The sequence below is a fragment of the Vombatus ursinus genome, unplaced genomic scaffold (genome assembly GCF_900497805.2).
Source record: "Vombatus ursinus unplaced genomic scaffold, bare-nosed wombat genome assembly UNPS02005459.1, whole genome shotgun sequence".
Taxonomy (NCBI): domain Eukaryota; kingdom Metazoa; phylum Chordata; class Mammalia; order Diprotodontia; family Vombatidae; genus Vombatus; species Vombatus ursinus.
Genome location: NW_020945237.1, coordinates 13351755 through 13375598, shown reverse-complemented (window position 1 = coordinate 13375598; position 23844 = coordinate 13351755). Strand labels below are relative to the sequence as shown.

The window sequence follows — 23844 nt, the reverse complement described above, 5'->3', positions numbered from 1 at the left end:
CCTGTGGAGACGGGGCCAGCCATCCCCACCAACTGTCCCTCCCTGAGCAGGCAAACCAGCTTAGCTGAAGAAGCAAGGGACCCTGAAAGTAAGACAGGAAGCAGCCAGGCTGGTCAAACCACTATCACCACTGTGACTACCATCTTCCCCTCAGATCCTCAAAAACAAAGACTGTTTTTTTGCCTTTCTTTGTATCCAAGCACATAGTGCTTTATAAATAGTAAATGCTTAATAAGGGCTTTATTCATTCATTCATTCACACCTTCTTTTGATTTCACTTTTGAAATGTTTTCTGATTGAGTCCATTGAAAAGATATATAAGAAGATATTGTCCATTAGGACTATATGATTCTGTGTGTAATATGGAATCTCCTACTCCCCAGAATTCCATTTTTACAGTTTTCTCGTTTTGCTGGTATATTGCATATTTCTTGCAGAGAGAGCAGTAAATGTTATATTTCTAAATTCATTTCCACCTAACCTGATGAGAAGATCATTATCCTTTCTTCAATAAAAGTGAGCCAAACTAATTCAGTTAAACTCAACCAGCATTTCCCAAGATGACAGAGCAGATAAATGGCAAACCCACAAGTAAATGGTTCTCCTGTACCTTCAGTGTTTCCTCTATGTGGTAAATGAACTGTCTGCCTGCCCTAAGTTGAGCCTTCAAGAAGGGCTGAGGTCATCAGGTGGTCACACCAGCACTTGGCACCTTCCCCCCAAAGCACCTGCTGAGAAGCGGGCCACCCCCTAGCCTTCCTTTGGCGCATAACCCTTCCAGTCTCACCCGCACTGGTGAATAGTGTGGGCTGCTGAGGAACAGCAGTCAGAACCTTGAACACAAGTATAACCTCGGTCTTGGGTCTCCCGATCCAAGATGACTTGCTACCTTAGCGTGTATACAGTGTTTGAGCATTTTCAGAGGACTCTGATTTACTTACTGTAATTCCATTGATCTTAGTCTTGTCGTTATCGTAAAGGACCCTCATGATCGGGTGTTACTCACTAGCGTTGTTAGAAGTCCAGTTAACAGGATCTTTCTGTGTATCTTTCCTATTCTCACAGTTGTTGTTGTTGTTTTGTTTTTTGTTTTTTCTTACTTCCTCAGCCTTGGATAATGAATATACTTAAATTCAAAGCACTTCCTCACTGCTGTAGTGTGTCTAGTCTTACTAATGTACGGGTTTCTTCTACCCCTTCTCATTCCTGGAATTGTGCTCCCATGTCTCCCTCTATTGAAGCTTTTGCCCTTTCTGTAAGGTCCAGGCCAGTTTCTTCATCCTCCATCCAACTCTTCTGGATCGTTTGAGCTAGAGGTGACCCCCTCCCCACTCACATGTCCATGCTGTGTGATTTCATCTTGGCTCTGTGCCTCATCGAATTCTAACTTCCGTTCTATATGGCTCCTTCCAGTTTTTCAAGCTGTTCAAGGATAGGTTCTGTCATCTTACATCTTTGCATCCCCAGAGCCTTGTAACTTGTAGGAGATAATAAGTACTTCATGATGCCTCCATATCTCCTCATCAGGCCAGATGGAGACACATTGCCCAACCACTGCTGGGTTTTGTCCAGAAGGGTGCAAAAAAGCTGAAATTTCTGCAAAATAATGCCTGATTTAGTTCCTATGGGTGTGGTATCCATTTCAATGCATTTTATTGTCTTGCTAAACATTGGATAGCCGATTCATATTACACATGATATAAAATATAATGAACATTACCCCTGTAAATTGGAGAGAAATTATATTTGATTTTTTTTGCTGGAGCAGGACCTAGAGGTAACAATGTTAGAATGTTTGGATTTTTTTTACTTTGTTTTAATGTTATTATAGAATGTTTGGATTTTTTTTACTTTGTTTTAATATTATTATATGTTCCATTTCCCCACAAGCCTAATAAAGAATACTAATTGTGATCCACCACACTTTGGTAAATGAAGTATAGTGGAGACAATTTCTGATTGCTGTAAGGAAAGAACAGGAGATCAGATTATTCAAGTTAGTCTTAAATGAAGATTAATGATATTTAATATCAGAGACCCAGCCTAGATTCTTAATTTTCTGGTTTAATTCTGTAATGCAAATTGACAGATTTGCATGTTGCATTTTCACTTAGCCTTTTGTCACAGAATAGTAGCATTTATATATGCACCTATATTATTTTTCTAATGATTTTTTAGGAAAATAAATGTCATCCCTCTTTTATGTAACAACAAACCCAACATGTGCTGCAATTAATGTTTATGTAATAATCCCTTTAAACTGTTCAATTTTCTTAGAGAAAATTGTAGTCAAATTGGTTCTAGACATAATGCCACTTATTTCACCTTCTGCCTTGAAAAGTATATGAAAGAGAACTGCCTTTCTTTAGTATATCGTATGTCAAATGACTTCACACAACGTGGATCGCATATATCGTTTGTGAGCCGCGAAGACAGGAAAGGAAGAGAGTGCACAGTAGGTTTAACAAGACATAGAAACTGTTTCTTACATTTGTGGTAATTAGTGTTTGACAACTAAAATGCATTTCAGCTGCTCAACTTAAAAGGATTGCCTAATTAAAAATAACAGGGAAGAATTTGCTATCTACCAAATTCTTCTAAGGAAATGACAAGAAAAAAGATAATCGTGGCAGGTGGTCATTTTACCCCTTAAGATACGCTGAAAAAAACTAAACTGAGTCCTTCATTTATGTCAATAAAGGCTCTGCACTAGGAAAGTTAAAGAAATCTGATCAGCCTGCCAAGAGCAAGGGGTTACAGATCTGGCACGTGCTTATTTTGAAAAGAAAATGTTAAATTTTAAAAACCTAGTTATTTGAATGAGATGGAATTAAATTTAGTAAGGGTTTTACAGTTGAAATAAGGTTTAGACAGGCAGACCTAGTAGTCATTTTAGTTCAAGTCAATCTACCTATCACTATTAAAGTAAGGAATAATAAATTCTACCTTTATTTCCACCAACACACCGGACTCACCCTGGAAAAGAAATAGATTCCAAGTTTCCAGATTTCATATGTAAAGTCATCATTGTAAAACTTACTAAATAGTATAAAGAATTTAAAGCTTTGACTTCAGGAGAACCTAAAGTTTTAATTTCTTTTCTAAATAAAGATCACCTATTTGGTATTTTTGTTAGAAATCTGGCCCATTCTTAATTGTTTCACAGAATTCTTAGCTTTTTGATTAAAAAAAAAAAAAGCAGTCATCGCTTAGGTCAAGATAAACCACAACAGTATTCTCATAAGTATTTCAAAAGAAGTGCCCAGTAGCTTTCATGTTTGGGAGAAATGTTTTTCTTAAAAAAAAAAAGAAGAAGAAGAAAAAGAAAGACAGAAAGAAAGGATATTTGTAATTTCTTCCCACATTCATTTTCCTTTAAACTCTCTAATATAAAAATTTTCTGAATTATCCTCACATTAAAATAATTCATACCTTGCCTTCAATGTTGTAAACATAACTCACATTTATATACTATGTTTTAAGGTTTATCAAGAGCTCTCATCACGACAATCCTGTGAATGGGGGGAAAAGTGTAATGGCTCAAAAACTCCAATTTCATCAGTGTGGTCACTCCTTCCCCTGATGCAGATCACAACCCTCTCCATAATGTAGTAAATGGTCTTTTGAAAGTGTTTGTGAGGGACAGCTAGGTGGCGCAGTGGATAGAGCACCGGCCCTGAAGTCAGGAGGACCTGAGTTCAAATCTGGCTTCAGATCAAACACTTGACACATACTAGCTGTGTGACCTTGGGCAAGTCACTTAACCCCAATTGCCTCACTAAAAAAAAAATATGTTTGTGGCCAAAAAAAAATTCTTCCTCCAGTTACCCTGATTATGTTCCTTCCCCAAGCGTCTGCTAAGGTTGTCATCAAACAACAGACATCTGTCCAGCCCATTCAGACTTGGATTTCATAGAGCCTGCTAAAGCCTGTGCCACACCTTTGAAAATCTTAGGTCTTTAGCTGCCCCTAATTGTTACATCTTGGCAGCACCTAAACCCCTTTAGATGTTGCTGTGAGCTGCACTGTCATGTCGCCTCCAGGAGAAGTAGGGTTGGGGGGGCCTGGCCCTGAGTGAGCTCAGCAGAGACCCCCCCACAGCTGCAGGTCGGGTAGGGTCTGTCTCCTTAGGAGCTTTCTGACCTGGGCATCTCTACCACCTGGGGGGCAGGGTACAAAGTGTGAGTGGGCAACACTCCTGTTTCAGTTGAGAGGACTAAACAAGTTAAAGCTGTCCTAGCATTCAAAAGTGGCTATGTTTCTTCTTCTACAATTTATTACAAATAAAAGTTGTTGGTTTGTTAAAAAAAAAAAAAAGAAGAAGAAAGAAAGAAAAGCCTAGGTCTTCTCCCTCTGACAAGACATTAGAGTCAGACTTCAGGGGAGGACATTGCAAGTATCCCATTTCACAAGTGAAGCAATTGAGATTCAGATAGGTCGGCTTGCCTGTGGTTACACAGCTACGTTTTAGAATCAAGATTCAAACTCAATTGTCCTGCCTCAAAATCAGAGGAAGAAGTTATAAAGACCGTAAATGAACTTCCAAAGAACAAAACAAAATAAAATAAAACTCTAGAACCAATTGGATTTACCAAAAAACTCTTATCAAACCTTCAGAGAATGTTTGCAGAAAAATAGCCAATCCAGTCTCTATTCAGATTAGGTCCCTTAGAATATAGACAAAAATAACATTCTGCTGAGAGAGAGAGGAACCTCACAGGAAAGATGAATACCAGCTCCCATCCTCAGACTATTTTTCAGATAGTTATACACATAGACTGGAGCCATAGTGGTCATTAGCCAAGTAAATGGTTAACTCATTCTCAAGTAATCAGTATAAAAGCAAATATGGGTTATTATTACTATTACTTTATATTAGTTAAAACATGGACCACATATATATGTGATCTCATTCTCATAAATTTTGTATTTATATTCACTGTCAAACTATACATTATGAATTGTAATGTACTGTTCCCAATTCACAAGCCTCCGATTAAAGACAAATACCTAATACTTTTTAAAGGTAGTAGTGGAGAAATGATTAAGCCTGATAGTACAGGCTAACCTAAGTATAAGCTGACCTCAATATAGCTAGCTATCTAGCTATGTTAGCCTGTAATATCACGTTTCTCTCTATATATGATGGTCAGCATTTGGAGGAAGATGCTTTTATCCTGGTTCAATTCAGATGCATTACTTCTTTTTGTTTTGTTGTGTATAATTTACAACTTATATCATAGTTATCTTTCCATTCAAACTAAATAGGGTTAAGAAAAAAAAACCCTGTGAAAAAAGCAATCTAAAGTTTTCTTTTACAAGACTCAAATTGTTTTGATCAATGACAAACATAAAATTACAAGTTGCTCTGGGGTGGTTCCTAGGTTCAGTATTCTGCTTGAAGGCTTGCCTGATAGATTCATTTTTAAGACTGTCTAGTAAATAAATTGGGTCATCTTTTTTTTAGCTGAATTACTCCATCAGGCCCTGGTTCTGCCTTTGCTTGAGGCTCCCCACCTCTGCCTACTACTGTTCTAAATTATTTTTTGTCTCCTCTGTATAAGCAAATGACATAGTGTAAGCTGGTATGACACATTTCAGAAGGCTTAGTTGGTTACATAAGAGCAACTGGTGAACATTTGGATTGATTTAGTTTTTTGGCAGTACCCTTATTCCTTCTTTTCTTAATTCCTTAGCTAATATTAATTCCCTATTCCATTTCTCACACTGGTAATATAGCCTGGCAAGCACAGCAGGCGAAAGGATCCAGTTCTGGGTCAGCCCCAGAGTTTTAAGCACAGACCAAGGGTGATCCTGAATAGTTCCATCAAGTCCGCGATAGGCTCAAGTGTCCCATTCAAAACTGGGTTTTGCCTGGGTCGGGGAAACCATAGGAGCCACATGGTTTTAAGGCTGTTCCTAGCATGAAGACATGCCCTAGATATTTCTTAGTATCCAAAAAGGATTTTACTGATCCAGAAGGGTCTTAGTGACCCTCCTCCCCAGGATGTTTCCTGAATCTGCTTAGTTTCCTAGGTGCTGAGAGAGAACCTTACTCAGGCCAGGATCCTTTTAGTTCAGGTTCATTGAAAATGAGGGATTTGTAGGTCATTTAACAGTTAACAAAAGGAGTTTCGGTTAGACATAACATTGAAAGGATGTTCCATAAGGATTCTTCAGCACCTGGCTTGGGCAGATAGATGCAGCCTCCTTTGTCTCCACATGGAAACGAATTTGGTCAGCAGGAAAGGGTGTGGTGGCTCTGATGGTGTGAAGGGCTCAAACCTCATGTGGGCCGGCCTCTTGAAGACCTTGGGTGACCAGGAAGCCACAGCCAGTGCTACCAGATGTTGCCAGAAGCTGACAGCTTGGTTGCCTTTTAGGAAAAATCTAGCCTAACCCTTGGTGCCTGGGGAGGGGAAAACCTTAGTAGATACTGGTCCGATCATACCAGGTAACCTTTGGACCAGTCCTTGTCCAGTGTTGTAGCAGGTCCTCAAGTACCATTTGCACCAGAGTTTGCCCTATTTCCTTCAGCGTGAAATAGCTAACTGTGAGTCTGCTGTCCGTTCCGTGGCTCCTTGTCTCCAGATTTCACATCCTAACTTTCAGGAGGAAGTCTCCAGCGTGGTAATGCGCTTCAGTGTTCTTGTAATGAGCATCAGACTAACTGAAAACTTGGATCATAACCATTTAAGATTAAACAGTCTATCAGTACCAAGTACCCTGGCCATAATCACATAATAATGTTGGCAATAATTCTGCTTCATGGCTTTTATAACTAAAGACCACTTTCTACAACTTTTCTACCACTGGAATCACAGTTCATTTTTTGCTTTTCTAGTCAGACAGCAAGCATTGATTATGTGCCAGACACCAGCAAAATACAGCCCCTGCTTTCAAGAAGCTCCCCGTCTAATGGGGGAGAAAACATGAAACCGTTCTGTACAAATGAGACATGGACAGAACGCACTGGAGATGGACAGCAGAAAGAAGGTGCCAGCATTAAACTGGATGGGGAGAGGCTTCTGGTAGAAGGTGGGATTTTAGCTGAGACTTTCAGGAAGCCAAGGAGGGCAGGCGGTGGGGGGTATAACCAGCAGGAATGCCGAGGGTCAGGAGATGGAGTGTCTTGTGCAAGGAACAGCCATCGTACCAGTGTCACTCAGTCAAAGAGTAAGCGTTGGACAGTAAGGCATGAGAAGACTGGAAAGGTAGGAGGGGGCCAGGTTGTGAAGGGTTTTGAATGCCAAATGGAGGATTTTACATTTGATCCTAGAGATATGATAGGGAGTTGATCAAATAGTGAGGTGACTGGTCAGGTCTGTGCCTTGAGAGTATTAATTTGAAGGGGCAGCTAGATGACTCAGTGGATAAAGTTCCAGCCTTGGAGGACCTGAGTTCAAATGTGGCCTCAGACACTTGATACTTACTAGCTGTGTGACCCTGGGCAAGTCACTTAACCCCAATTGCCTCACCAAAAAAAAAAAAAAAAAAAAGAACATTACTTTGACAGTTGAGTGGAGGATGGACCGGAGCGGGAGAGATTTGAGGCAGACAGACCAACCAAATCAATAGCATAAACATATTGACTTTTTTTTCTGTCTGTGTCTTAATCTAGAGTAACCAGAAATCCAGTGATGTCATAATTACATGATTACATTATCTTAATTTTTGAAACCTTTCCTAACTTTCTACTTCCATGCCATGCCCTGCTCAGAAACCTCCTATGGCTCCCTATTACCTTGAGGCTACAATATGAACTTGTCTGTTTGGTATTCAGTGCTGTTCCTTAACACGTGGCTCCCCTTCACACACTCTTTGCTGTCAAGAGTCAAACTGGCCTGTTTGCTTGCCCTCATACAGAGTATTCTGTGTATTCCCATCTTGGGCCTGTACGCAGGCTGCTTTCCACTCCTGGAATGTACTCTCCCCTCCCCCTTTCCATCCTCCATTCACCTGCCAAGGGCATTTTCCTAAAACACAGGTCTAGCTGTGTCACCCCCTACTCAGTAAACCCCAGTGGCTCCCTATAGCCAGCAGAATCAAATTCAGAGTGCTCTATTTGGCATTCAGAGCCCCCATAACCTAGCCAACCCTTACCTTTCCAGTCTTTTTACTCCTTATACCTCCAACATATTCCTTGTTCCAGTGTGACTGACCTTCTGGCCGTTCCACAAACAAGACACTCCATCTCTCAGCTCCTGACATTTTCTCTGGCTGTTCCCCATGCTTAGAATTTTCTCCTTCCTCCTCTCCACCTCCTGACTTCCTTGGCTTCCTTCAAGCCCCAACTAAAATCCTGCCTTCTACAAAAAGCTTTTCGCAATCCCTCTTAATTCGCATGCCTTCTCTCTGTTAATTATTTTGTATTTGTCCTGTATATGTTCACATGTATTTGTATTTTGTATATAGTTTGTGTGTTATTGTTTATATGTGTTTGTTTGCTTGTTGTCTTCTCCATTAGATTAAGTGTTCCTTGAGGGCAAGGACTGTCTTTTGCCTTTTTTGTATCACAAGCAATTAGCACAGTGCCTGGTGTATAGTAGGAGTTTAATAAATGCTTGTGAAATAGAACACTGGGCCTGGAGTCAGGAAGACTCCTCTTCCTGAGTTCAAATCCAGCCTCAGACACTTACAAGCTATGTGACCTTGGGCCAGTCACTTAATTCTGTTTGCCTCAGCTTCCTCATCTGTAAAATGAGCAGGAGAAGGAAACAGCAAACCATTCCAGTATCTTTGCCAAGAAAACCCCAAATGGGGTCACAGAGAGTCAGACACAACTGACCAATGACTGAACAATAACTCTAGGCAAGTAGTACTAAGAAAGAAGATTCTTCCCTGACGGCATTGTCTGTTGAGGAAATACTCTTCCTTCAACGATCCCATGAAATGCTCTTGGGTACCAGAAGGTTTCAGGTAGATCTCAGTGTTCAACTTGATATTTTATTATAATAGTTTAAAATAAAGTTATCATCTTTACTTTCAAAAAGAAAGTTTGTCCCTCTGTATCTGAGAGTTAGAAGAAATGGAATCTCCCTTTCCATTCCATTGTTCTACATAATGATTTAGTAAGGCTGGATTGACTGTGAATTTGGATATGATTATTGGCAGGAAAATGTATTTCCAAAAGCAGATATAAATTTTCAAATCAAAAAGCATATTCAGGGTCAGCTAGGTGGCACAGTGGATAGAGCACTGGCCCTGGATTCAGGAGGACCTGAGTTCAAATCCAGCCTCAGATACTTGACACTTACTAGTTGTGTGACCCTGGGCAAGTCATTTAACCCCATTGCCTAGCCAAAACAAACAAACAAACAACAAAAAACAAACAAACAACAAAAAAAGAAACACAGAAAAAAAGCATATTCAGAGTATAGGCTTGGAAGAGTAGCCAATTAGTAGGCATATCATAAACTTAGGTATATTAGGTGTATCATTTTAAAACTTGATGATATTATTCAACTTGTAGCTTTAGCACAAATGTATGTATTGGAAATACCTGAGGATACTTATCTTTTGAATTGAGCTGAATCCTTTTTATAAAATAATTGAATGCTATAAGATAAAATTCCTAATTCTACAAATAATTTCTTGATGGCCATAAAAAGCTGTATTTTTCATTTGAGTCTTTAACGGTACTCTTTCATTTTAAAGGAATGCATCTTTTGACATTGAAGTATGAGAATTCAGCAATATATAACGTTATATGTTCCTACCTTTTTATTTTCTTTGAACTCAGCATTTACTTTTCTAGATGCAAAGGAACTAAATTGGGGGGAGGGGGGAAAGAGGTAATCTCATAATCTCACATGTTGTGGCTAACATTCCACGGACTGGAAAAAGCGTGAAATGACAAATCAATTATCTAAAAATTCTGGTGTTGTGCTTCCCATAGGAAGTCAAGATTTTTCTGTTTAAAGGTAGAAAAATTTTGAACACGGCAAATGTTAGAACAAAAATTCATTCTGAATGGGTGGTATTTGGACATCTGATTTAAATTTTTGTATCTGTTCTTACTTCTGGGGAATCTGTTTTTGTATTATTCCATTAAAATATTGAATAACTTGAAAACTGCCTCATTTTAACATTTTGTATTCAATATGGAGATTCCGTCCCAGAGCAGGCTTTTCTGATGCACAATCTGAATGCTTGCGGAGTCACAACAGCTGTCCCCTCACCATGTGGTGTCCTCCGTTACTTTTACTGTAGAGATGAATTTTTGGCCCAGTGTTTCACGAATATTGGACACACATGGTTTAAGTGGCAAAGCAGTATGCTGATGCATTCGCTTGACTCTCACAGCTACAGTTGGCTCCAGATTAGGACAGGGAGAATACATTCACACCACGGCCACCCTCCTGGCTGCTGGAGGAGCTACATCACAGTGGGCTCTGTGGCTTCCAGAGACAAAACTTGGGATTGCTGAGGAATTACAGATTCAACCAAGTGCCCTACAGCAAGAGCAGATAACAACGGAGTGCCAGAAAGGTCACTCTCTTTCCTTCAGATTTTCAGGTCCATTCTTACGGGTCTGTTTTTATTTTATTTTTAAATATTTAGTAAAAGTTACTGTGACTGAAAACCGTGAAACCAAGAGGATTGATCACCATAACATTGGGTGGTTTTCTGGGTATTGGTGTCATGATTATGGGTAAGAGCTAAGATTTTTACACATGTTCAGTAAAATTTAGATTAGGCAATTTGTATTTTTTTTTAGCCTTTCAAAAGGATGTGGTACTGTATTGTCATAGCCAGATGCTACAAATGAGGAACTAAAATTGGATTCATTTTTAATGCCCACTGTTAATATGTACTGCATATTTGGAAATCTAATCTAAAAGAAAATATGAATTAAAGAATTGTTTTGTGATATGAAGTAATGTTTTACACTCTTGACATTTTAGACAATTTTGTTGCTCCTAAAATGTTTATTATGCATTTGTTATATTTCATGCAGAAATATGATGATTTGATTTTGTGCGAAATTGCTTTGATACACTATATTTATGTGGTTAGAATACTGTATTAATGTACATCTATATGCAGTTTCAACCTCCTGGTATTCATGGTATGATTTTGTACTGCAAGCTTTTACATTTAAATTCAATTTGAAACTTAACCCCTTTGTGTTTCTCAAACTAAATTTATCAAAGAGTCTGGTTTTCTAATGATTCCAGAGTGGATTTTGAGAATGAGAACACATCTATGGCTGTGGTTGGCTTCACTGTTCTTAATAGTGTCCAAAAGTTCCTCTTAAAAATACCAATATTCACCCCAAGACTTTTTTTTCCTCCCTACACAAAGTTTAAAACATCAGAGAGTAAATTTTGAAGGTCTTCTGACAAAGAGAAGAATTACGTTTGGGGTTTTCTCTAAATATCAAAGAGGTCACAGCCACTAAAATGTTGCATCAAGCTATGGACTTCGATCTTGGCTCTCCCCAAGGGCCACCTTTTCATATTAGCGAATTTCTGGGTGGATTGTAGTGGGCTATACAGTTGAATATGTTTGAAGCTTTCAGCTTTTAGTGGAGACAAAATGGAATGATTGATAAAATCCTCCCTCCTATTGGCTATTATTTACTGACTCTTAAGTGGCAGGTTGTATTTATGCCAATTTATCTGCTTCAGGGAACATTCTTGATAGCAGAACAAAGTGAATAAAAGTAGTTTGCTTTGCAAATGAATGCAAATGGAAAAGCCTTTCGGAAAGCCCTTTTACCGGGGCAGAGCACGTTGATTATGAGTGAAGCTGCCATTTGGACATGGTGAAAAGAGCACGCTTGGACCATTGATTGGGGGAGACAGTAAAAAGTCAGGAAGGGCCGTTAAGCTCGCAGTGCGGCAGGCGGATGTCAGTGTGGTTAGAGCACAGTAGGAGAATGACAAGGAGGATTAGTGTCAGGGAGAAGCTTTGCTGGAGCTGCGGAGATGGTCCCTGGGGTCACTCACCTCTGACTGTTGTTCTGGGCTTCTGGATCTGTAATGCAGACTGCTAGATGGATGCCTGTTCATTATCGGAAATGGTGATTAGAAGACGTATTTCTCTCCAAGGCTTCTTTAAAAATAAAAATTAAAGAGAAATAAGGTTAGTTTTAAATATCCTCTCTATTTAAAATTTTTACTGGGTTTGTGTGTTTTTTTTTTAAATGTGGGGATGGTTGCTGCCTCTGGAGAATGATAATTTAATGTAGCAAGACAGTGCAAATTATTGTCCTGTAATTATTAGCTATTTGCTACGTATTGTCTCTTGATTTGATTAGTTTCTGATTTAATTGTTAAAAGGAATAGGAAAAGTGTTTAGAATTTGTTGTGTTTTTAATTCAATTTTTTTTTTTTACTTTGGAAGCCTGTTTGTTTTCTGGTTTTCTGATGATAGTTAAAATGGTTGGTTTAGTTTTCAAAAGCCATGGTGCGCTCAAAAATGAACTGCAACCTTTGTGTAATTAAGGATTTGAGTCTTAGCACACTAACCTGGCAGATCCCTAATTGCAGTGGCATCCCCAAATATCCTAAAATTACCCACTGGCTAGTTTTAATTTACCTGGTCAATCATTTTTGGAGAATGTAGACTGTACTTTAGTACCGCATAAACAGAAAACATACCACTTTTCAGACACAGTCTCTGCCTCTGTTCTGATTCCAAACATCACACAGTGAACCATGTTTAATTTATACTTTTAAGTGGTCTTTGCTTTCTTTGAGTAAAGAACTTTTAAGCTAATAATAACTCCCCATATCTTTGTGGTGGGTTGCAAGGTGCTTTTCTTACAACAGTCCCGTGAGGTAGGGAGTAGATGTATCATTACCCCAATTTACAGATAACGAAGGCGCCAAAATTAAGTCACTTGCCCCCAGTTACAGCCACCCAGGCCTAAACTCCAGGTCTTTCAATTCTACACCAGTATCCCTTTCCTCTGCATTTTCTCTACCAATGCTCGTTACACATTTTTCCCTACATGAGCATAAAGCTTACTGAACACCAATGATATATAAACTTTACATGAGAGTAATTCCTGCCTCTCTTTAAAAATGAATTTTGGTTTCCTTTATGTGTGCGCTAATGGAGAGGTCCTGTTTCTTGTGTGCCATAAACAGTTAGTTGTTTGTCTTGAGCTCTGGTTTCTAAAATGGGAGCTACATTTTATTCCACGTCTAATTCCTAAAATGGGAACTCCTCATAAGCTGTTAGAACCGTATTTAAAAATGTAATGCATTTTGCAAAAAGCATTGTGGTGGGTGATTTATTAACATTCTTGATTAAACATTTTGGCAAGCAATTTTTCCAATTTCCCATTATTCTTTTTTTTTTAATGTCTTACAGGCACCCGAATGGACAGAAGAGGACCTCAGCCAGCTGACAAGAAGTATGGTTAAGTTCCCAGGGGGAACCCCAGGTCGATGGGAAAAGATTGCTCACGAATTGGGTCGATCAGTGACAGATGTGAGTTCACTCAGATTTGCATTGTATGGAGAGTGACAAACCAGAACAAAACAGGCTGTGTAGAAGAAGGCAGACATAGATGGGGTCCGACATTGTGTTTGGAGGAAGGCTGCGATCCTTTTAGGACCTGGAAGTGAACCATTAACTAACTCAGCAAAAAGCAGATGTCCTCCTGTCCCCTGCCCCACAATTAACAGCTGTAACTGATCAGCTGGACAGGGGCTTCAGCCTTGGCAAGCTGAGCTACTGGAAGCTAATCACAGGAAAACTATGACAGTTTGGGTGTTTGTAGTGACCCCTTCTAACTGTGAAATACAATTATATTTCTACTGGATTTTAAATATATATACATATATATATATGTATATACACACATATATATATACATATATATACGTACGTATGTGTAATATATTTACATATACACATCTAGGCACAGATAGCTATTGATATCTACAGAGATGGTTTGCATTAATTAAAGTTAAAAAATGTTTAAAGATACCAAAGGTATTTTTGCCTTTTGTACAAAGTTAATACCTTTCAATTTAAGAAGTTATATAATCAGGTAAAGAGTAAGCTATGCAAAGAATAATAACCTGATTGGTTATACCAAAAAGTTTATGCTAAAATCCTCTTTGTTATCTTCCTAGAAAATTGAGAAAGAATGTTTAAAAAACAAAATACTATTTTTGGTAGTAGTTTTGATTCACCATACTCCACAGATAACTATTATTCTAGAACTGGAGGGGTTAGTGAAGGCAAAGTTTTCAATAAGTGCTTGAAGGGACCTTGGAGTTCATCATCTGATTTCTTTGTTTCATAGCTTAGGGTCAAAGAATTGAATTTGCTCAAGGTTACTCAGCTAGTAGCCAGGAAACTCAGGATTTGAACCCTGGTCTTCTGACTCCAAATCCAGGGATCTTTACACTATACTTTATTATACTTTGCAGTTGTCATAGTATTTGTCTTGGGTCTTGATTTAAACTCAAGGAAAAACCTGACCCAAAAAAAAAAATGTCTCATGGTCCATTTGTAATAAAGCCAATTAATCACATACATTTAGAAGTCATTTTCCTGGTAAATTTCCATATTTTGTTTTTGGAAACAAATGGGAACTTGGAAAAACTACTGTCAGGCTTTTTTCATTTTGAAGGATGCAAATGAAATTATATATTTGGAGAGCAGATTGGAGGGGCAGGGGGGAGAACCTGTACTGGGCTCAGAGCCTGTTTCAGCTCCTTGGTGCATGTATGACTGTGAGTAAGTCATTCACCTCCTGGACATCCAGTTTTCTCCTCTGTACAATAAGGGGGCCCCTTCCAGCACTAAATCTTGGAATTCTGTCTTAATGTATGTTAATTGTGCCATTTTAAAAAGTTAGAGCTGCTCCTCATAAAGAACTAAAGAGACTGTATTAGAGTCTTGAATTATATATTATATTTGGTTGAAAGACAAAGGTTTGGAAACCTAACAGTTTGTATTTGCACCCTGGTAACATTTTTAGGATGTTTCATTTTCTGGGAAAGGACAATTGTCTTGGATCTAACTGGAGAATGAGAATTCCAAAGTAAAGTCTCTCTATTTCTGGGACTGCCAAAGGAGGGGAATGTTTTATTCACTTTCCAAAATGCAGTGTTTGTGAGCCTTAAGATAAAGGGATTTCTGGATAAACACCTGATCCAAAAAAAATTTTTTTTAAATCTAGAAAGAATAGAAGGTTTTTGCATGGAAACTTTCTCTCTGGAAGTTACTCAAAATGGCTTATGTTGTTGTAGTTTGGGGCCTAGTGTTTGCTAAAAGTTACTTATGAAAATGAAAACTAATGTTTTCTTGAAAAGGCTACAAAACTGTGGTGCTTTTCTCAAAGTGTTGATTTACAAGGGCAGAAAATCTTTCATTTTGCTTTGATCAGGTAAGGAAGGGAATAAACATAGAGTACCTGCTATGTGCCACTCATTGTGCTAAGTGGTTTACAAATAATATTTCATTTGACCCTCACAACAACCCTGGGAGGTAGGTGCTACTATTAGCCCCATTTTACAGATGAGAAAACTGAGGCAAAGAGAGGTTAAGTGATTTGATCACAGTCACACAGCTACCAAGTGTCTGAAGCTAGGTATGACCTTTGGTCTTCCTGACTGCCCTAGCAGCCCCCTAGCTGCCTGATGGAACCAAGTGATGGGCCCTGCAATGTGTGGAAGGAGAACTGGGTTTGGAGTCAAAGGGCTTTATTTCCCTTATCTTAGAGGACAAGTTGGAAGCACTACAGTGCACAGAGCTCTGGACCTAGAGTCAGGAAGACCAGAGTTCAAATCCAGCTTCTGACACTTACTAGCAATGTGACCGTGGACAAGTCACTTCACCTCTTTTTGCCTCAATTTCCTCAATTGTAAAATGGGGATAATAATAGCACCTGCCTCCCAGGGTTGTTATGAGGATCAATCGAGATAATAATTGTAAAGCACTTAGCACAGTGCTTGACACATAAGAGGCACTTAATAAATGCTTATTCCTTTCTGCCTTCTCTGTAAAATGAGAGGGATAGACTCTGTGATCTCTAAGCCCCTTTCACAACTCTGAATCCCATCGTTCTCTTTTAACTTTTCCATCAACACTACACTGTGGCATTTAAACTGATAGGAAATTGTTTGAGGATGGAATTTTCTGGCTTTTAGAGGGTTTTTGTTAATAATTACTATCCAAAAAAATTTTTAGAGGCAAAAATGCTCTCTACTTTGGAAAGTATAGAGAAAACAGTGGACTAAAATAAGATGAGAATTAGAAATATTTAGAATGTATGAAATGTCCCTGATGCAATTTAGAATGGTTACATTATCGTGTTAAAGGCTAGTGGGAAAAAAATCTGGGTACAGGTACAGCCTTGGTGGAGCAGCCGTCCCTTCCTGCAGAAAAAGATCTCTTCCTTTCTGCAAAGTCATCATGCTATGGTGATCATCCCTGGTCCAGCTTCAATTTGGATAGTTTCACCTTGGTGAGAGAAGCCTAACTTGGTTGCCTGTAGCAGCTGCTTTTTCCTTTCTCTCATGCAAGAGATCAACTTGGACAGTTTGGTATTCTGAAATTAACTTTAGAACACCAAGAACATAGCAACATTTATAAGGCAGTATAATCAATGATCCTGAATTTTTATAACACCCCAGATTCCCTCTGTGACTTTCTTTGTCATATATAATACACATAGGTTTGCTCTGTATTTCCATTCTCTTAGCACCTTTTTCATGGATGAGAGCACCACGTTCCATTCTAATAGCACAAGCAAAAATGAGCTTACTCAGGTCAGAATAGAGCAGCTCAACCTCTGCAGCTTTATGCGTGTGCCAGGCAAGATGCAGAAGAAAGCTAGTGCTTCAGTGTGGGACTTCTAAATCTCACTGATTCCAGTCAAAATGGGTCTGAACAACTCAGCTGGCATTTTAAATGAAAACTGGCACAATGGTAACAACACCACTTCTCCTATTTTTGAAAGTGTAATTAATTAGATTTGTTTTCATCAGGCATTTGATTATGAAAAAGAAACCCAGTTCACTTTACTGTCATCAAAACTCCTGCCTGCTGACCTGGTGACCTGGTTACCTGGACGGTGCTCCCTGTCAGCCTTTACACATCTGTTCTTTGACCCATTTTCCTTGTTGAATTTGTAGCTGCAGGCTTAGTTCTCATTCCTGTCTTTGAATGCTTAGAGAAACAATTGACCTTTTAAAAAAAATCATAAATTCTACATTTGGATTGTCAGTGATTTAGTGATTCAGTGATTTGGATTGTCAGTGGATTTATTGTGAAAAACCCATTTTAATCCTCAATTAGGAAGAAGGTTTTAAGTGTATTACTGTCAAATTAACATCGAGTTAGATTGCTAAATTCTAACCCAGATGAATACAAGTAATGTCATTAGCTTTCCTTTTTTTTTAATTAAGACAAAGCATAAGTATCTTTTAGCTCTGATATACCTAACCTGATAATGTAATGTGACCAGACAAGACCTACCTTAGTCTGGATAAAATGCTTAAAATGTTAATTTATGCCTTTCAGCAAATAATTTTGGTAACCACAAAGGGTGCTTAAAATTGTAAAAACAACAGAGGAAACAAAAACTGTCTGGCATGCAAAACAGACTTTAATGTGATTATTAACTGCAGGTTTTCTAAATTAAAGGCAGGGAGATCTCTGATTTCCTACTTGGGAAGTCATATCATTCACTTGCCTGAAAGGATGTAAACTGATTCTGCTTCCCTTAGTGGCTACTAATCTCTTGCATTTTGGTTGTGATAACAGACTGATAGGGATTTGCTGCCTGCTTGGAAAAGGGTCCAGGTAGGCAGCAAAACAATAGACAGGTGGAGGGATTGAAGTCGACTTTTCTAATTAGCTTGGGGCCACAGTGTGAGGTAAGAGGTGTACAGTTAGATAAGCTGCCCGTATGTCAAAGGAAAGATGATCAAATCATTAACTTCCTTTGAACTATGTAGCTTCAACTGATGAGAATAGAGTCATTTGGGAAGTCTAAGTTTTATTGTTCTGAAAATGCATCATTGTAGTACCCACTTAAAAACAAGGTTCAGTGTATGTCAGGGACAGATGTGGATTTTTTTTTTTGAAACTGTAACCATAACCAGTTGGTCAACAAGTATTTAATAAGCACCTACTATGTGTTAGTCACTGTGGTAGTTACCGGGAGTACAAGTAAAAATAATGAAACTATCCCCATTCACAATGAGCTTACAGTCTGATGAGGGGAAAGCAAATATATATAAAAATATAGACAGCAAAAATATAAAATTAATAAAGACATATATCTATATATATGTGTGTGTATATACGTACACACACAAATACACACAAAGTAATTAAATACAAGGTATTACAGGAAGGCAGGTAAGAAGAGTTGAGGGTATCCAAAAAAAGCTTCAGGCAGAACATGATGTCTAAGCTAGGAAGTGGAGGTAAGGAAGGAATGCATTTCAGGCATGAGGGATAGGTTGGGGTCAGATTGTATAGGGCTTTAAAAGCTAAACAGAAGAGTTTATACTTTATTCTGGAGGCAAGAAGAAGCAACTGGAATCAGCTCAGTAGGGGAATCACGTGGACAGATCTGCACGTAAGGAAAATTATTTTGACAGCAGCGTATAGGATGGACTATAGTAGGGAGAGACCCGAGTCGGAGACCACTTAGGAGGCTGTTGTCATAGCCTTAGTAGGGGATGAGGAGGAATTGAACCAAGGTGGTAGCCCTGGAAGTGGAAAAAAAGGCATCAGATGGGAGGAATGTGCTGAAGGTAGAAAACGCAAAATGAACTGATTGGCTCTGTGGAGTGATGAAGAGTCCGGAGCCCAGGATAATGCTGAAGTGATAAACCTGGGAGAGCAAAAGGAGGGCATTACGTCTGACAGAAGTAGAGACGTTTAGAAGAGGGTGGGATTCAGAGAGAAAGTTAATGAGTTCAGTTTTCAACCAGTCGAGGTTAAAGTATCTCCAGGCCTTCCACACGGACCTGAAGCTCAGAGAAGAGACACAGAGAGACTACAAAGGGAAAAGAGGAAGGAGCCCACAGTTCAGGGGTTGTGATGTGGGTGATGAGCTATCAGAGACCACCAAGAAAGAAGCATCAGACACGTAAGAGGTGAACCAGCAGAAAGGACTACCCCAAGAACCCAGAGAAGAGAGAGAGTCCAAGAGAAAGTGGTCACTAGTATCCAACACAGCCCACAGGTAGAGAAGAATTAGGAAAGACCATCCTATTTGACAGTAAAAGAACTTCAGTAACATTAAAGAGAGCAGATTGAGATGAGCTGGATCAACTCGCCACACTGCTAAAGATTGAAGGGTGCAAAGAAAGAAAGTGGAGGCAGTGACTCTTTCAAAGAGTTTGGCTGAAAAAAGAGAGGATAGTTTGAGGAGACAGCAAGATCTAGTAAAGAGTTTTTGTTTGTTTTTATCTTTAGGGATTGAAAGACTTGAGCAAATCTGAAAGCAGAAGAGAAGGAAATGAAAATGTATGAAGTAGAAAAAGTTGTCTTCAGAAATCTTCCCTCTCCCCTTTTCATTCTGACCTTCTGCCTCTGTGCCTCCCCACCTTCCTGCCATGTTACTCCAGTTTGCCCAGCCTTGTTTTCCCACTATGGCACCACTTCTCAGGCGTGACCCCTTCCTATTGACCCTTCAAAAAACAGCCTCTTAGGACTATCGAAACTTATTTTGTGTCACATTCTCTCAAGACCTTACTGTGCACCCAGTTAGTTAATATGATACATTAATCCAAAATAAAACGTTAATGATAATGACCTGTTTTTCAGCTGAACTGGACTATTCAGCATTCAATGAGCACTTTTCCTTCTGGCTTTACCCATGGTAGCATACTCACTGTGTCTGTGCTTCAGCAGGCCCTCAGGTGCTAACCCAATAGGGGTAACTATTTTGAAGATTTCAGGAAACTTAGCAGATGGGTAAAGGTGGTACTTAAGGAGTAGTGAGACTTTTTAGGGTCTCTCAGATTATGCTACAGGGGTATATATTAGTAGGTACCAAGTGGGACCTTAGTATATTGTTAAATGGTTCTAATACCCCCAGCAGGATGGCGCTGAACAGAATCCGTCTCTTGGTGATCACATCATCTCTGTGCAGATGACTCCCAGATCTGTACATTTAGCCCTCGTCTCTTTCCTGAGTCATCGTTCCACGTCACCAACTGCCTATCGAGTTTTTCTTACAGGACATCCCATAGGAGTCTTAAACGCCGTGTGTTCTGTTGAGGACGCCATCGTCCTGCTGTCATTCATTCTTGCTGTCATTCAGGCTTGCTACCTCAGAGCCGTCCTTGACTCTTCTCTCTCCTTCACTTCCCACAGCCAGTGGTTCCCCACGTCTTGCCCGTTCCACCTCCACAAGATGTCTTCCTTCCATCCCCCCTCTCACAGGACCACTGCCTTTGAAAAGCTCCTCCTCTCCTTTCCTCTGGACTTTTGGAAGCGCCTCCTAACTGGTCTCTCCTGTCTCCCCATGCCATCCTCTGCACAGCTGCAAAATTGAGATTCCTAAAGCAGGAGACCAGCTGTGCTGTGCCGCTCCTCAAGAGGTTTCAGGGGCTCCTCTGTTTGACCCATAAAGCCCAGCACCAACTAATCCCAGCCCACCTCTCCAGGCGCATTACTTATTCCTTACCCTTTCAGGCCATATGGCCCAGCCAAGGGGGCCACCTTGCTGTTTCCCATGCATGATGCTATATCTCCTGTCTCCGTGCTTTTGTACAAGCTTTTCTCCCTGCTTGGAATTCACTATCTCCTCCCCTTTGCTTCAAGGCTCAGCTCCTTCTTAGCCAATCCAACCCTTTCGCCCACCTCTTGTTCAGGGTCCCATAGGTAGGCAGTGTCTGCAGCAAAATTTGGACTCATCTTCCTGACTAGTACCCTTCCCCCTCCCCCAAAATTTGCTTTGCATATATTTTGCATTTATTTATCTGTGTTCAAGTTGTTCCTCTCCAATAGAATGTTAACTCCTTGAAGGCAGACACTGTTTTGTCTTTATATCCCAAGTGTCTAGCACAGTGCCTAGGCCATAGTAGACACTTAATGCTTGTTGAGTGAGTGAATCTCAAAAAGGAAATCACAAGCCATGTATTTATTACATGAAAACAGAATTTTTCATATTCAATTTAAAACCAAACTGAATGTACCTAAGTGATGAGTCATCAAAGAGAGCCTCGGGGAAGAATGGACATCATTGTACTGGTCTAAAGCAAGGATTCCTAACTTTTTTTTTTTGGTTCATGGACCCCTTTTGGAATCTGGTGAAGCCTCTGGATCCTTCTCAGAATAATAAGTAAGTGAATAAAATGCTAAATTTCAATTAGAGGTTTGTAAAAATGAAGATGTAACTTTTTTCCCCATCCAAGTTCATGGACCTTGTGAAATCAATCCATAGAAAACTCCTGGTCTAAGGGTATATCTTTTATTATCCTGAGATACTGGCTTAGGTTTGAAGAAGCCTTCCAACAAATTGAGGGCTTGGAGATATGCTTCAGACAGGAAATCTAAACTTGGAAATGAAGATTTAGGGATTCTGTTTCTGGCCATCAGTTGGAGCTAATGGAATGCCTAAGGTCTACTGGGGGAGATGACACCTGCCATTTGAAGTCCTTCGATCTTTGGGAAGATTTAGATGAGATGTATTGGTGGCCTTTTGGCTCCTGAGGAAGCTTAGGTTGAGATGCTAAAGAAGGGTGAAAAAGTCTAGCCTTCTAGAGGATATAATCAACCTGAATTACTGAGTACGATCCAAATAAACTCTCAGGATGAGTAAAGAAGGAGCTACAAAAAGATAATGGTAGGTCTGAAATCAAGGGGAAGAGACACTGGGAAGTCAAAGAGGTCAGGGTGTCTCATCCAGAGAGAGATCCAGGGAAGCGAGAAAAATCTCCACATTTCCTGTGGGGGGGTGGGGGGAGGACTATTCTAGGGGCCCACACTCTGAGGCAGGGAAGACTAAGGAGCAGGGCCTAGAAGAGATTGTCTCCCACAACCCCTAGACGTAGTGTCAGTGCAACTCCATCTTGGACTAGAAGTTTGAGCATCTGTATTTAACATCTAACCATCAGTAAAGGGTTAAAGCAAGGAAGAAAGAGCTGAGAGGAGAACTGTGCCAACCAACCTCATACGTGGCTAGACTACTTAAATTTGAATCAGCAAATCATGGTCTATAAACTTGCCCTCTCTGCTTTGGTTTTGGTTTTTTTTTTTTCTTTTATTAGTTTCTTTCTTTTAAAAGAAAGAAAAGAAAGGCACCCCCACCTTGGTCTAGCTGAGCTAAGAGGAAGAGAGACTTTTTTTCCCCTAGAAGACGTACGGGAATCAATCCATCCTCTTATATGGGGGGAACCTGCTTCAGAACCTAGAAAGAGCCAAGAAAACTGAGGCAGCCCTAGAGAAGACCAGCCCCTCTGTCCCCTTCCTCTCCAGTGCCTCACTTCCACTTCTCCAAAGAAATCCTCCAGGCTGACTAACAGCTTTTGGTGTCAGAGACAAATGGAAAGTCTCTCCATTCAGGATTCCCATGGGAGAAGAGATTAGTCAGAGATATTCTGGACATGATAGCGGTGAAAGAGCTTCACGTTTTCCCATAGGTGGGAATCATGGACTGTGTACAGACTGAATCGTCCTCCAAGAGTCGTAGTTACTTCCTGAGAAGAGCATTTTCTTTGATTCAGCAGACATTGACTAAGTGCCCCCCTGAAGGCAAGCCGCCATTTGAAGTTATACTGGGAGGGAGGGTGTTGCAAAAATGAAGGAAGACACATCCTTGCCATCAGGAAGTTTATAATCTAGTAGGGAAGCCAGAGACCCACACACACAACTACAGTGCAAAGTACACAGGATGGGTACAGATGTCATAAAGGGTTCTCAGAAGAGAAAGAGCCAATCCCACCACTCCCGCATTTGAGGTGGGTCATGGAGGCTGGATACAGTTTCATCACATGGAGGTAGGAGTGCTGAGGACATTCCAGGTAGAGACCATCACAAACAAGGCCATAAAAATGGGGAAATATGAGAGAGAAATCCATGGAACAGTGAAGGGCAGGTGGGAGCCAGATTGTGAACACAAGGCAAAGGAGCAGAGTCTCGATGGGTAACAAGCATCTGTGAAGTCTCAGAGCAAAGGAATATGATGGTCACACGGGGATGTAGAGGCAAATCTGTTATATGGGGAAGATTCCTCTGGCAGCGATGTGAATTCATCTCAATTCAACAGACCTGCTGCGTGTTAGGCAGTGTGCTAGGGGCTGTGCATTCAGAGATAAAAAGGAAAGCCCCCACCCTCAAGGAACTCGAAGTCTATTGTGGGGAGATGGCATGTGCCCAGCTAAGTAAAGACAAGGTTTTTTGAAAAGAGGGAAATATTCAGGGAGGATATGCCACCTGAGCTGAGCCTTAAAGACCAGGAAAGCTTCTAAGAGACAGCCGTGGGCCAGGAGTCTCTTCCAAGCCGTCTTTTGCCTTTCTTTTTATCCCCGATGCTTAGCACAGTGCCGGGCACATAGTAGTTACTTCATGAATGTTTATTGACTGACTAGGCACTTAATAAATCCTCGCTGACTGACTCACCTCACTTACATTCCCCAAGATATCCCTCTTCCTTCTCAGAGAGCCATCCCATTGCCAAAGAATAAAGAGGGAGGGGGAGGAAAACAGTCCAGTAAAATAACCAAGTTTAGCATCCACCAAGTCTGATATTATATGCAGCGATCCACACCCATAGTCCTCTACATCTGCAAAGAAGGGAGATTATTATCACATCACTAAGCTTCGTATCATTTCATAGCATTATTTTTTTGTTCTTTCCAATGTAGTCATTGGGTATTTTTTCCTGTTGCTTCCTTCACTTTGCAT

The 23844-nt window shown here is 40.0% G+C and overlaps 1 protein-coding gene across 1 annotated transcript in view; it reads left to right on the top strand.

Annotated features, from left to right (window-relative positions):
* DNAJC1 (DnaJ heat shock protein family (Hsp40) member C1) overlaps nucleotides 1-23844 on the top strand; it is a 251823-nt gene that overhangs the window by 202998 nt on the left and 24981 nt on the right. Inside the window, exon 9 of the mRNA XM_027847908.1 lies at nucleotides 13327-13446. Coding sequence (XP_027703709.1) covers nucleotides 13327-13446 — 120 coding nt within the window. The remainder of the gene's footprint in view (nucleotides 1-13326; nucleotides 13447-23844) is intronic.